The sequence below is a fragment of the Tasmannia lanceolata genome, unplaced genomic scaffold (genome assembly GCF_043159265.1).
Source record: "Tasmannia lanceolata isolate RefF3 unplaced genomic scaffold, GAP_Taslan_0.1 ptg000008l, whole genome shotgun sequence".
NCBI classification, from domain to species: Eukaryota; Viridiplantae; Streptophyta; class Magnoliopsida; order Canellales; family Winteraceae; genus Tasmannia; species Tasmannia lanceolata.
This window is the reverse complement of record NW_027518685.1, coordinates 6699551-6714320: the sequence shown is the minus strand read 5'-3', so window position 1 is coordinate 6714320 and position 14770 is coordinate 6699551. Positions and strand designations below refer to the sequence as shown.

Sequence of the window (14770 nt, the reverse complement as noted above, 5' to 3'; positions counted from 1 at the left end):
AATACTCACTAACGAGTTGCAATAAGATCCCCTCAACATTTCTCTTTTGCTCGGTATCGAACCCCTAGGGATCCAGACACGATTGCGGGAATCTCGCCATTATGCGACCAATCCGGACTACTGTTATACGTATGGCGCTCTATTTAAATTCAAAACATCCCGCCAAGGCCACCATTTCAAGATCTCCGCCCGGAATCACATGAAATCATATCTCCACGATATTATCCTCCATCCATCACGCCTTACGTGGGCTAAATCAAAGGCTTAATTGATATCTTTAAGATCGTGGGCCTCCTCCCCTATAAATAAGGGCCTACGCACTCAAGCAAAGGCAATTCGAAACCAATTCTCCTCCTCCTACCCTATCCTGGTCTGGTAACTTGTCTTGGCCCTCCCCACCATTCATCGTCCATTGTCTGCGATTGCCTATTTCTGACTTGAGTGTGGAAGTGGCCGTCCGGAGCCACAACTCCGAGCCCGCTGATGCTTTATCTGTGAGCGCAGAATCACAAGTTCTACAAGGCTAATACGTGCAGTCAGATTCGGGCATCATCACTACTCATGACCAAAAAAATCATCCCTATGATGATACTAACTCTTCAATTTGTAGAGATTTATATGTGGTGTTTTTGTATTAGATGTTAGAATCATTCGATGGAGATAAATTTTGGGGCACTGCGTATTTTACGTTGAGGTTCAACAAATGAAGATCTTCAAACAAAGTGGCCCAATGAATCTTCTAAAAGAAGCGCATTATGTGATGTGTGCATGTATGTGCCATATAATAGGTGTGCCCACTTTATAGATGATTTTTGTGCCACTACCTATGTTACGTTGAGGCCCAGCAAATGAACGCTTTGGATCTTCAAACAATGTGGCCCAAATGATTTTCTCTATGATGTATGCATCTGGGTACCATATAATAGGTGTGACCCATTCCATATTGCGCATGTTTATAGGTGAGATAGAATGAAGCCCACCTCGTTCGAAGATCCAAACCATTCAGTTGTTTTGCCACAATGTTACTAGACTTTGCCCCCAAATCATCTTCATTGTATGATCCTAACCCTCTAATATGTAGATAAGCTGAGGGATATGATTTTCGTGGTGCGACGTATATATGTTGGGGTCTAACAAATGAATACTTTACATCTTTGAACAAAGTAGGTCTATTCAAAATTAAAAAAAAAATACGTGCACCTACGTACAGCCAGCATATAACGCATATTTATTGAAAAATTCACTGCAGCCCACGTAATTCGAACATCCAAAGCGTTCATTTGATGGGCCCTAATGTAAATATGCCTTTCCCCAAAAATCGTCTCCATATGATGATCATGACACTCCAATCCATAGAGGCTGATTGAAGGGTTTGGATCATCCAATAGAGATGATTTTATGGGCAAAGCCTATTTACGTTGGGCCCAAGAAATTAATAAGCGGTTTGGATCTTCAAACGAGGTAGGCCCAAGTGATTCTTTTTAATGATGTACACCTTCTCCAAAGATCTAAACCGGTTAATTGTTGAGCCCACCAAGGGTTTGCATTAAAAGAAGAGAGAATACAGGGGCGATTTTATCTTAGAATAGGGTGAATTTAGAAGCCTACTTTATTGATAACCATATCTCTCATCCATTTTTACTCCTGTGTTTCGAGCGGGCTTAAAAAATAAAAATAAAAATAAATTCTCCATCACCATTAAAACTCTTTTTCTAAGCTGTTCAATCTCACCACACTTCTCCAGAGGCTCTGATGGCAGAACCCAAGAATAAATACGATCGCCAGCTTAGGTATTCACCCATCTCTCATTATCAAATCACATATAAAGACTCAGTTTTTTTTAGTTGTTTCGCTATTTGTCTTTCTCTTGCCCTAAAATGTAGATCTTCATATGATGGATCTTCTTCCATGACAGATGTACCTTTCACAGGTTGGTTTTAGTATGTGGTGAGGGGCTGCAGTCTAGAGGAAACTGCTAATGGTTGGGAAAGAGTGATTTAGTTAGAAGAGTGTAAACTGTAAAAAGAACATAATTATAGGCGGGGAACTGCAGCTATCTGGCCTCTATGTTAAGCACTTGGTGTGTAATTTAGGTTAGTCCTAGTACTAGTGTTTTGGGGGGCAGTTTGGGAGAGAGAGGGATTGGGGTGCCTTGCTAGTCTATGGGGCTTAGAAAGTTGATCTGGTTGTGCCATTGGCTCTTCAGATCCTTAACTTTAGGCAGACAATGTGCGAGGGGCCTGGCATTAGTCTTCATTTCCCTTGCACTTTGGCTTGTTCTTTGATCTTCTATGGACCTCTTCTTTCACTATTATAAGTTATTCACTTATTCCTTGCATTAGTATGTTCAATTTTAGGTTTATTGATAATCCCATGCTCTAGTCTGTGACCTTGTTCATCCCTGTCAAAGGTTACCCGATATTTGTGGTAACCGTGGATGCTTTTTTCTATGATGAAGAATTTCCAATTCTGTTAAGGCCATACACCTGGCTATCAATATGTTACTTCCACTTGATTTCTGCTCACTAGTTATATCCTGTATTGACTATCTAATCATCGATTTCACACGCATCTATAACTTGTTGCTAAAGGTTTAGATTATGCTATTCAATATATATTTACTGTTATCAGTCATATATGTACTTTTGATATTCATAGAAGGCAATAACTGCATTTGCAGGATATGGGGAGAACAAGGACAAGCAGCACTTGCCAGTATATGCTTACTAAATTGTGGTCCAACTGGGTCAGAAACATTGAAAAATCTAGTTCTTGTTGGTGTTGGAAGTATCACAGTTGTTGAGGGATCTAAAGTTGAAGAAGGCGATCTTGGAAACAATTTTATGGGCATGTTATTAACCTTGATCTCATGTTGTTTCGTAATGGTTACAATTCTTTTTCTGTACAATTGATATTTGTGATACGTGCAGTGGATGCGCAAAGCATTGGACAATCTAAGGCAAAATGTGTATGTTTCTTTCTTCAAGAGCTGAACGATGCAGTTAAAGCCAAGTTTGTAGAGGAATCTCCGGAGACATTGATTGAGACGAATCCTTCTTTTTTCTCTCAGTTTACTTTAGTAATAGCAACTCAGGTGTGGGACTTTACTAGTAGTTGAAATTGAGCGGGCTACATTCTCTTCTGATTATTATGGCTTAATATTGGTTGCAAAGCATCATTCTTGGCAGATTTTATGCTTATATGAGTGAACACGGTTCATAGTGCCCCATATATTTCTGCATGCAAAGCTGTGTTCTAGTATTATCTTGAGTGAGACTTCTAAGTTTTTCATTTTATTCTATTTTGACCAAGTTCTTCGTACACAATAATTGGTGGCTCTTACAGACCTAAACAAGTTTCATATTTTTGAAAATCCTAAATTGCTAGAGTTTAAAATCCATTGGATCTAATTATCTTCTCACTCTAATTGAGATGATACGGTGCATAATCGCATAAAGCAATGATGTATGATTATAGAGTGCATATGCGATATACATGCCACATGTTATTACAGCAACAATATGATTCGATAAAACATTCATAACAGTCATTCATTTATCATTATAAAAAAAAAAATCATAGTATGATGCACTATTTTGCATCATACTATGATTGCAATTAAATTTTTTTCCCTTTTTGATAAATCGACTTGATGTAAATTTCATCTCAATGAATTTATACAGCTAAAATAGTTCTTAATATCATGAATTTGTGCAACCTCAATCCGCCCATGCAATCCCTACTTAGGTATGAGCACAGGCTAACAGTATCTCTACCGGGTATCATACATTATCAATTTAAAGAAATTTATTTTGCAGCAATGCGCAAGAAAATTTCCTTACATGCTAAACTGGGAAGTTTCTATTTCTAGATGCACAATGAGATCGATGTCTTGGTCATCAGCTAGTGTCTATTGTCTAATTCATACCAAGTTTGAGCCAAATCTTATCACTTTTCTCATTTCATCATACTGGCCTCTTGATATGACTGGTTCTTTGAACCCAAGTTCGCATCATTGGTTGTGTACGTTAACCTCCATATTATCTGTTTTATAATTGACTTTCTATATCTGACTGTTTATTCAGAAAATTGAATCAACAAAATGTTTCAACCGTGGTTTTAAATTTCTGCCGAAATTTCCACCGATTTCAGCCTGGACCGAAACCGAAATTTATACCGAAATTTTAAAAATTTCCACCGAAATTTCGGTTTCCGCTGAGGCTGAAACCGAAATTTCAAACCTTGGTTTCAACTTCCAATTTTCTGCTTTTACATATTCCCTACGGATGACCGTTTGTTATATTTGAGATTTTCAAATCTGCTTTGATATTTAATGGAGTTTCTCATGTGGGCATTTGCAGCTGTTGGAGAGTTCAATGTTAAAGCTGGATAGGATCTGTAGGCAGGCGAATCTTATGTTGATAATTGCGCGTTCATATGGTCTCACTGGGTTTGTGCGAATTAGTTTGAAGGTAATGTGATGTAAGTATATAGCTGCATCACGTTTGACCATTTTGGTTTTCATAAAGTTATTAAATGCCCAAAGTGTTTTTAGTTTCACTTCTTGCAATTGGCAGGAACATGATGTGATTGAGTCAAAGCCTGACCATTTGCTGGATGATCTCCGACTTCACAATCCCTGGCCTGAGCTCAAGCGGTATGATCACAATGGCTGTTATCCTCTTTCATTAGCTTTATCTTTTCCCTGTGACAATTATTAACATATTTTAACATGTCATTTACTAACCATTTAAAAAATAAAGTAAAATAATATAACATTACTGATTGTATTTTGAGTGCTACTAGATTTGCAGAGACTATTGACTTGAACACGACAGATCCTGTTGTCCACAAGCACACACCATATGTTGTCATTCTTGTTAAGATGGCGGAGGAATGGGCTAGCACACATGGTGGCTGCATGCCATCAACTAGGGAAGAAAAAAAACAGTTCAAGGTCTAAAGACAATTTTTATGATTGATCGACTCCTTTCTTCTCCTCATGATATGACTGTGAGCACTTTATTTTTCCTTTGTAGGATCTTTTGAAATCCAAGATGCTTGCTTTTGATGAAGATGACTATAAAGAAGCAATTGAAGCCTCTTTCATAGTCTCCACTCCTCGAGGAATTAGTAAGTCTGTTGCTGTCTACAAGAATAGGTGTGATCGTGATAAGGGAGTTTAGGGGCCTTACGTGAGAGGGGCCCTCTTAGCCCTTATTAGTATAGTATGCTTCAAAACGTTAGCTTGCGCGCTCCTTACTACTTGTTCACTTACTAATAGGGCTAATAGGGGCTAATAAGGGCGTTTAGGGGGGGGCGGGGGGGGGGGGGGGGGGGGGGGCGGGGGGGCATCACGTAGATCCTTCGGATTTATTTTTTTGTTGGAAAATAATATTAATGGCAAAAATGTTACGGATATGATGGGCCAAAAAGGTCCATATAGAAAGCATACTCAATTCAAATATATAGGTGCAGGAAATAACTAAAATGTCAGTGCAATGCTTATCTGTCTCTTAACATAAGTTGCAATGATAGTGTACTGTTTAAGTTATAAAATGCAATTTCTTTTGCTTTTGCTTTTATGTCTTCCTTTGATCATAATTTCCATAATCTTATGCTTCATATGGATACTTATATGGTTTCAAAATGATAGGAGAGAGATCTTTAATTCACTTGGCGCTTACACATGATACTTAGATATTCATAGTAGATTTAAATCCAGTTCTTGTGTGGCATATATGAATAGTTGGTAGGAAAAAAGGTGCAGGTAAGATTAGATAGTTTAATTAACATAGAAAAGACAATAAGTGGAGGCTAGTGGTGGCTAGCTAAATACAGTGACCACCAGGGTTGGAGTCTAGTCCTGGAAATTGTATTTTCTTCAGTTCTTGTTTCCCCTCTGTATGATATAAGACACCATCGCTATTACTGATAAAGAGCATGCTTCCTATGGAAATTGCAATCACTTCTCTCTTCTTTCTTTGCCAATAAGTGATATGTGTCCAGTATTTATTAGCTTTGTCTGTCTTGAATTGGAAGGGAGGATGTACTGTGACAAAATTCTTTTGAACATCCATACACTTGATTGTTATCTATTGTTCATTCGAAGAGCTCTAACCCCTTGCGAATGTGTCTGTTTGATGCAGAGTTTCAAAACTCCCCCGCATCATCATGGACTTCCCCGAGTTGACTCCTTTTTCTTTGGCTGCAATCTTGTATGAGTCCGCGTTTTGCCCTATAAATGTTACACGTATAATATTAACTCCTTGGGCTCTCCCAAGTTATGGCAGTGTAAACCGAGTATTAAGCTGAGTCAACCGAGTACTCGACTGTGTCGTACCAGATCGATTAGGAGTTGCTTTGGCTGCATTTTAACCTGCATCCTCGTTTTGAAACACTGTTTTGATGGCAATACACTCTTACTTGGTATAATTGTTATTTATATAAGTTCTTGATAAGATAAAGTTCTTGATAAAAGAACTGTTGGGTGGATTATGAGGCTACCATAAACTACCATTACACAAACCATTAACTGAGGACATTGTTTGGATTCCCAGGTTCACATCTTCATCAGATAATTGACGACAGCCTTTCTGAAGTTGATTCTGCTTCACCAGATTTTTGGGTTCTGGTGGCAGCTTTGAAGGTATCCACGTGCCAGTGTTAGTCACTCTTGGAACATCCATGTTAGTGTTAATCATAACCGATTCAATTGATTTGAGAGCATAATATAAAGCTCCTTTGCTAAGTATTGATACTTTAGCTTCAATTTATTTCAATTATGCACCTTAGTATCCATTAGCTCCTTGGTCTTGAAGTTGTATTTGAGTTCCCACGTTCCTGTCTTCAAGAATTTCTGATTCTAGAAATGTCCACTTAAGCCATGATTTCTTCTTGATAATTCATGCATGCTCCAAAATATCAAAATTTATAAATATTTTTTTTTGAATGGTAAAATTTATGCATAAATACTTTCCAAATCCAGTCATATGACCTTTATTCTTTTTGTCAAACTGAATTTCAAGTTTAAACTATTTCCGCATAAATTACTTTATTATGATTACCTTTCTTATAAAGGAAATAAGCCCATGCAAATTGGGCTGATCCTGAAGCCCAGCATAAAATCTGTGTCTTCCCTGCATTTAAAATGGCATAAAACAACTCCAAAAATCTCCCTACTAATATTCTAAAATTGTGTAACTGTCTTCCAATCTCTAAAAATGATGCTGGCCTTACCGTTGCTGACATCAGCCATAAGACCAACACATGAATCTTCAAAAGAAGAATCATTCACCCTTTATGAAAGGTCTTCTGTAAATCAATCCAAACCTTGAATCTTGCATAGATCTAAAAAACTTAACCTTTAGCAGGACATGGGATATCTGCAACTTGCTGCCTTTACAGTTAAGTAAACGAAATATGAAATAACCCTTTAAATAATATGTAAATCTGGGGCTGGTGCTTGTTCTTGACAAGAACATGCCACAAATCCTATACCTCTTTGTTGTGACTTGTGACAAACTGTTTTCATGTCCAGTACCAATTAACTCCAGATCCAAGCCTCAGGTAAACATTTTAGGATCTCAAAATCACAAATAAATCTCGGCTTTATCCTCCATATGACGGAAGTATTCTGTCCTGTCTTCTTACCTCGTAGAAATTGAATTTCCTCGTACAGGCATTAGCATCTAAGGTTGACAATAAACTCTATACTCTGACACCTTGAATGAGAAACATAATACTTGTCATCATTCACGGGAATTAGTGTCACAAACTCTACATTTCAGAGGTGAGCAATGAAGCAATGCCATCTATCATTGATCTATTATCTCAATCTTTGGAAATGTATTGATAATTTATAGCCTCCATATCTTCTTTCTCTTGGTTTGATGTCCAGTTATTCTCAATTAAGTTCAAAGATGGCATTCGATAGCAATGCTATTTATGCAAACTTATGTTTAAACATGTAGTAAGCCCAGCTTTCTTCGGGTATTTTGCAGGAATTTATTGAGAATGAAGGTGAAGGATTGCCACCTCTTGAGGGATCAATCCCAGATATGACATCTTTAACTGAGTTAGTATCTGGATTTGTTGTTACTGAGACTATTATCTTTGCAGTTTTGGTTGCTGCTATCATTTATTGTGATTGTGGTGGATAATATTGTCATGTCAACTGTCATCCAGATACTATATAACATTGCAAAAGGTCTATCAGGCTAAGGCTGAGGCAGACTTTCTTGCGATCGAACACCGAGTGAGGAACATACTAAAGAAAATTGGTAGAGATCCTGGCGCCATTTCAAAGGCAAACATAAAAATCTTTTGTAGAAATGCTAGAAAGCTCGCTGTAAGTCCTCTAAGCTCTTAGGAATTATAGTTTGTAGTTCTGTGTACAAATAGATAGACTAACAACTATGGGATCGAGTATCATTAACAACCATGTGTGCAGGTATGCAGATACCGCTTGATCGATGACGAGTTTAATTCTCCTATTTTACCTGAGTTTCAGAAGTATTTGACAGATGAGGATTACAGGTGACCCTGGTTATCTTGGCTATTTCTAGATATGAAGTATCATGAACTTGTTTTCTAGGAAAATAATATGAATAACCCTATTGTAAGATGTAAGTAATAGCTTTTTGTTGGAATATGTCAGAAGGTACCCGATCAAAGACAAAAGAAAATACTCTTACTAACGTGACAATAAAATTGGAACATCATATGATCAGTGAAACCTGATTTTGTTTCTATATAGCTTCATTTCTCATTTCTTCTCTATTTTTCCTGCGCTTTTCGCTTTTGTTTCATGATTCACTTACTGAATTCGTTTTCCAAACTTGTACCACGCCTCTCAAGCTGAATCCTGAATTAATTTTAACAAGGATTATATTGGGGCATTCGTTTGAGATTTTGAACATTGCATCTAGTTTTAAGTCTTGTAAGCCTGTGTTTTTTAACTCATATGGAAGCTAATTTTGTAGCAGGCAAGTTAGTTACCGAAGCTTTTCCACTCATACGACTCAACTCAACTCAACTAAGCCTTTGTCCCAAACTACACATTCAACAATTAGCTTCTCCACTCATATGGAAGCTAATTGTGGAAGCTAATTTTGTAGCAGGCGAGTTAGTTACTGAAGTGGGTTCTGCGGTGTGCTGATTTCTCTGTGTTGAATGTGTAGTTTGTATCTTTTCTGGGCTTCCTATTAGTGAATTCTTCAATTGACAAAGACCAAATTGGTTTATCTCTTTTCTTGGCTTCCTATAGGTTAATTCTTCCATCGACAAGGGCAAAATTTAGTTTCTAGTTCTTTTGGCTTTTATCGGCATGTTTTTCTTTTTCTTTTCTTTTCTTAGTATCTTCCGTAGAATATCCATATCAACTGGAAGATCAATTAGATTCTTCCTTATGCATGCTTTTCTGGTGTTCTCTGTCCCTAATATTAGTTAGAAGATAATTTGATTTATTCTTAATAGATGATGATAACTAGATTTATCAGTAATGCTTAGTCTTTGCAAAAAAAAAAAAAAAAAAATTTTGGGTAGTTATAGTTTTTATACTGATAGGCATTTTATTAGGGAAATAGATGGGAAGTCAAAGATAGCGTAACTATCCCTCTGACTCCCATTCAGGCTAATCTATCTGTTAGCTGATCTCCTATTCTGGTGGAAAATTATCGAGAAATCCGCCCCTCGATCATGAATCTCATCAAATATATGCTCGGATCTCCAAGGGTGAGGGCGATTCTCATCCAGCCACCTAAAACATTGAGAGAATCTCCTTCAATAATCAATCTACCCAGGTCTCTGCTCTATCTGCTCTCAGTGATCTTGATGCCCTGTAAAATTGCCCTCGCCTCCGCTTTATTAGAATCAGCAATTCCCATGGGGCTCAAAAAGGTCCACCTGGTCGAACCGCTCTTGCCCCTCTGGTAGTTGATAGTTAATAGTTATTTTTAACTCTAGCTTCTATAATTGCATGGGATAAATATACTTTTTTTCTTGAATGGTTGCACGAGTAAAATACACTAAGCGTTTCTTCTTTTATACCTTGATTCCTTATCCCATCTGGTTATATAAACCAAGGTTGCCAGAACGGGAATCAAAACGGGAATCGAAGGCTCCCAGGGAAGAATCCTACTCAAGGTTGCCAGAGCGGGAATCGAAAGCGGGAAGCGAAACAGGAATCGAAGGCTGCCAGGGAAGAATCCTGCTTCCTTGATATAAACCGAGCAATCTATTACAGTCTGATGCATTTTTTCCCTCTTGCAGTGCTGCTGTTGGGTTTTATATTCTGCTTCGAGCCGTTGATCGGTTTGCTACCATTTACAACAGATTTCCTGGGCTGTTCCATGGGTATGCCTCTGGATGTCACCACTTGTTCTTTTCTTGTTTGTAAAAAGAGAGTATCTGTTTTTAACACCACATTTGGTGGAATACCTACAGTGAGATGAATGAGGACATATCTCGGTTGAAGACTATAGCCATTAGTATATTAGCTGACTTGGGTTGCAATGGGTCTGCCTTATCTGAGGACCTAATCAACGAGATGTGCCGATTTGGAGGTGCAGAGCTCCATGCAGTGGCTGCCTTCATAGGAGGAATTGCATCACAAGAAGTAATCAAGGTATATGCCTATCATTTCTACTGCTACATGCATTTGTACTATTGTGTTTTTTTTTTTGTTACTGAATTTTTCTTTTTGCCTATTCTCTGTAGCTCATTACCAACCAATTTGTTCCAATTTCTGGGACTTTCATCTACAACGACATCGATAACAAGTCTCAGTTGTTGGCTTTATAATGGTAACTCGAACAATTATCGCCTCAAAACTCAATTAGTTTCACTTCTTGCAGTACTGAAATGAAATAAGATTCTCAGTCTCTTCATATGTTCCATCGGGCTCATTATTCATTCTTGTGTTTCCTTTGCAGATCACTCATTTGTTCTTGAGGCCATGTAATCATCCTTTTTCTTGATGTATTTGTATTGTCTGTTGCCCAATGTAGCATGCTGGTTTGGGTTCACTGGCTTTGTAAGATCAGCCCAAACATCACAGATTAAATCCGTCACAGTGAGGCAAAAATCTAGCCGTCTCATCAAGGGGCCCGTTTGGAACTTTGGATACATGGGTTTTACAATCCTGGATTATAAAATCCAGTTTTTTAGATTAAAAGTAGCATTGGATAGCTAAAATCCTAGATTTTATAATTCATTAATTTAGATTTTAGGTAAAATAAATCCATGATTTAAAATTCTCACCCCTCCAAAGGTTTTTAAATCCTCTCTCTGAAAATAGCTACATCTAAAACAAAACAAAAAAAAAGGATTTTTGCTTATTAGTCCCTACATGGCAAAATAATTGCTTAATAGTCCCTAAGAAAAGCATATTTTCCAAGCAGTCCTATTTTTGAAAAATAATTGCTAAAAGGTCCCTAAAAGTAACATATGTCAATTTTCTCTATTTAAAATTTTAAAATGACAGTTTTAACCCCAACTCCTTTAATCGTTTTTAGCTTATTTTGATTTTCCTTCCAATATTTTTGGAAATAAATTAAGAAATAGGTGAAAATAATATGTATTCCAATACTTTCGACAAAAATCTTGTAAAATCTTACAAAGTTTGTTAACGTTTTAGCGAATTGTGACTTTACCTTCGGTTTATGACGTTATCCCTCTAAATTAATCAGACATAATTCCCCTTTCAAATCATTAATGAACAAAATTTTCTAAGAAATAATTTTTAATCAGAAATGTTTTTCTTGCAATCCAACCATGATAGGAATTATCTGGAAAAGTTTCGAAGGAAAAAATATTCCTAAAATTTCTCACTTTATTCACACATGAAGAAAAAAAGAAAGATAACTCCAGCAAACCCTTTTTTTTAGAGGGGTTTTCAATATATTATGAAATTCATCTAAATTAGTTTTTTGTTGAAGGATTTTTCTTGGAAATTTTGAAAGAGATCCTATTTTCACCTAACTCTTAATATATTTCCGAAAATGTTGGAAGGGAAATCAAAATAGGCAAAATCGATTAATGGGGTTTGGGGGGTGGTAAATTTGCCATTTTAAAATTTTTAACGGAGAAAATTGACATATGTTAGTTTTAGGGGCCTTTTACAATTATTTTCTAAAAGTAGGACTGCCTGGATAATCTGCTTTTCTTAGGACTATTAAGCAATTATTTTCCCATGCAGGATTAATCAGCAAAATTCCCAAAAAAAATAAAAGGCCATCAGTCATCACGTCACGTGAACACTTTCATGAGTTTCATCAATGGAGAGATACCTATCGTTGTGCAATTAAAAGTGAAGGTGGAAGATTACACCCTTGGATATTCCTCTTGATACCCATTTTCTTGTCTTCTTAAAGCTATAATCTTCATTGGCCCAACAATCTTGAGCGATAGCTTTTAAAGCTAACTGAGCGGTAGATATAATGGGATCCACCATGGATGTAGGTCCAATGTGCGTGATCTCTTCTTGTCCATTGTCAAGAATCAAGATTGATAGTAAAAAAAAAAAAAAAAAAAATGTTAACAAGGGACATGTGAAATCAACACCGTTGATCGTGCTGGACATCATGAGGTGATTGATATAGCCTTGGTCCCATCTCCAAAGGACATCTCCTGTAAGATAAAGGACGGCAAAGATTGACAATTTAGATTTTACTAGGGAACCCTAAACAAGGTTTAATGGATCAAGGGTCAAGATCATCCAGTCAAGACGTTCCCAGTGTCATTTGACAGGACATATGGTTGTCATCATCGATCATGGGGCCTGATATGTGTTTGTTAGGAGGAATGGCGATATGCTCAACCCGAAACGCTAAACCGTCAACCCGACTCTCAACCCGATGAAGGCTAATACGACCCATTTCAACCCAGACCCAACCCAATTTCCCAATTCGGGTTGGGTTGGATCGGGTTTACCCGGTTATGGTGATATGTTTCCCCTTTAGGTTTGTATGTTCTAAAAAAACAAAACCCTAAAATGGTAAAAAAAAAATTAAAAAATGTCGGGTTTTGATGTTGAACCCGACCCGACTCAGGTCCAACTTCTCCACAACCCAAAACCCGACTCCTGCGATTTATTCGGGTTCAACCCGACTGAGACGCACCCCTAGCTTTTTCTCGTAGTGTGGCCATTAACCCATTACCAAACCATGTATATAATGATGGGCCCATGCCATATGATAGTTTTCCTCGACCAAAACAATGCTCTTTCGAAAAAGATTTTCTTTCGTAAAAACGTGGATGTGTATAAAAGCTGCTATTAAGAAAGCAAGGAAAGCAGATTAAGTTATATTTTTTTAGGGCCGGCAACGGGGCGGGGCGGGCCGGATGTTGGGGTCCCCTACCCCTTCCCTCTGCGGGGAATTTCCCCCCTCCCCTTCCCCTCCCCTCTGCGGGGATGGTGGGGAATCCCCCTCCCCTCCCCGCCCCGCCCCAACATCACCCCCTCTTTAGTCATTGATACACTAATGCTAGGTGTCCCTAATCAACTTGATGCAATTTCAATATATAAAAATGTTATAAACTAACAATCGATGGGCTAGCTGTTAATTAAATTAGCAAGAGATTGGTATAAGGAGTTTGTCTTCTCTTCTTTATATATTGATTGAAATGCTGGGCAACAACGAACGTCCAGATTTCACTTGTTTGCAGTGTTTTTTTACTTGAAGATTTAATAAGAGAGGGCAGATCCATATTCGGTATTTGTGTGTGGACGATGGATGGATGGACCCATTGAACCGACAGTAGCTGTTGTTGGATGATGGGATTTCCGCACATTGCTAATTGGATTCGATCCAACTTCAATTTTAGATCAAGTGGTATCATAGCCTGCCACTCAGAGTACCCAACGTCCAAACCCCATTTTGGATCATTAATTTTGGGAAATGTTATGAGCACTACTGTATTCTGATGATCGCACTCCTGACTTTATTAAAAGTAAGGTATGGCCCGCACAAAAAATCATTTCCTTAGGTTGATCCTAACCCTCCGATCTGCAGAGGTACTGAATGATCCTATTCCTCTATAGATCGAAGGGTTAGGATCAACCTATGGAAATGATTTTTGGGGCACAACCTATTTAGGGTGTGCCCCATCTAATGGATGGTTTGGATCATCGTATGGTGCGGGCCATACCATACTTTTAATAATAAAATGCAATTTATTTTGGCTACCGATGTTGGCACTACGATTTTTTGATAATTGCATACACTCACTCACTCAGCTTGTCTTTATTATTTCAACATCTGTCAAAAGGTTATTATAGTTCCCAAAATGCTCTCAGAAGCTAATTAAAAGGAAAAGACAAGCTAAATCTATGTTTAGGGGAATCTTGTAGCCAATCCACAGAGTTTCTAATAGTTTTCCTAAAAAAAAAACACTTAAAAATATACAAAAAAATGGCATTGATTAACGGGGCGAGGCGGGTCGGGGTGGGGACAACTCCATCCCCTTCCCCTTCCCCTCCCCGCACCGGGGAATTTTTAAAATCCCCTTCCCCTTACCCTTCCCCTCTCAAATCGGGGAATCCCCGCCCCAAACGGGGCGGGGCGGGGCGGATCCCCGCTTTCGGGTGAAATTGCCAGCCCTATATTTTTTAAACCTTGATTCCAGATAGAAATTTCTTAAAAAATCCACTAGATCAAGAGAAGCTACCTAATCAGTTTAGGCTTTCTAACCCACATTTAAACCATGTAACTGCCATTTGTGTGGCGCAGAGGGGGATGAACACATGACCACCTCACAGGAAAAGAAC

General features: G+C 38.0%; 1 protein-coding gene across 2 annotated transcripts; it reads left to right on the top strand.

The window, feature by feature from the left end:
* The first annotated feature begins 1663 nt into the window (after positions 1 to 1663).
* On the top strand, positions 1664 to 11127 carry LOC143884138 (NEDD8-activating enzyme E1 regulatory subunit AXR1-like). Of its 2 annotated transcripts, XM_077387545.1 has the most exons (15): positions 1664 to 1790; positions 2681 to 2847; positions 2931 to 3094; positions 4362 to 4472; positions 4578 to 4657; positions 4807 to 4957; positions 5040 to 5133; positions 6561 to 6649; positions 8004 to 8077; positions 8188 to 8350; positions 8453 to 8538; positions 10273 to 10356; positions 10447 to 10627; positions 10720 to 10805; positions 10935 to 11127. In XM_077387545.1, the coding sequence occupies exons 1-14, from the start codon at positions 1753 to 1755 to the stop codon at positions 10801 to 10803; spliced, it is 1566 nt and encodes a 521-aa protein (XP_077243660.1). In that variant the 5' UTR covers positions 1664 to 1752; the 3' UTR covers positions 10804 to 10805; positions 10935 to 11127. The 2 variants fall into 2 exon arrangements, 1 of the variants encoding a protein (XP_077243660.1); XR_013252748.1 differs by lacking the exons at positions 10720 to 10805; positions 10935 to 11127 and having other exon boundaries at positions 10147 to 10356; positions 10447 to 10585.
* Positions 11128 to 14770: the final 3643 nt, after the last annotated feature.

Coding starts and splice junctions, on each gene's coding strand:
- LOC143884138 (XM_077387545.1), top strand. CDS start 1,753: ATGGCAGAACCCAAGAATAAATACGATCGCCAGCTTAG. Junction 3,095..4,361: donor CTTTAGTAATAGCAACTCAG/GTGTGGGACTTT, acceptor GGGCATTTGCAG/CTGTTGGAGAGTTCAATGTT. Junction 8,078..8,187: donor GATATGACATCTTTAACTGA/GTTAGTATCTGG, acceptor ACTGTCATCCAG/ATACTATATAACATTGCAAA.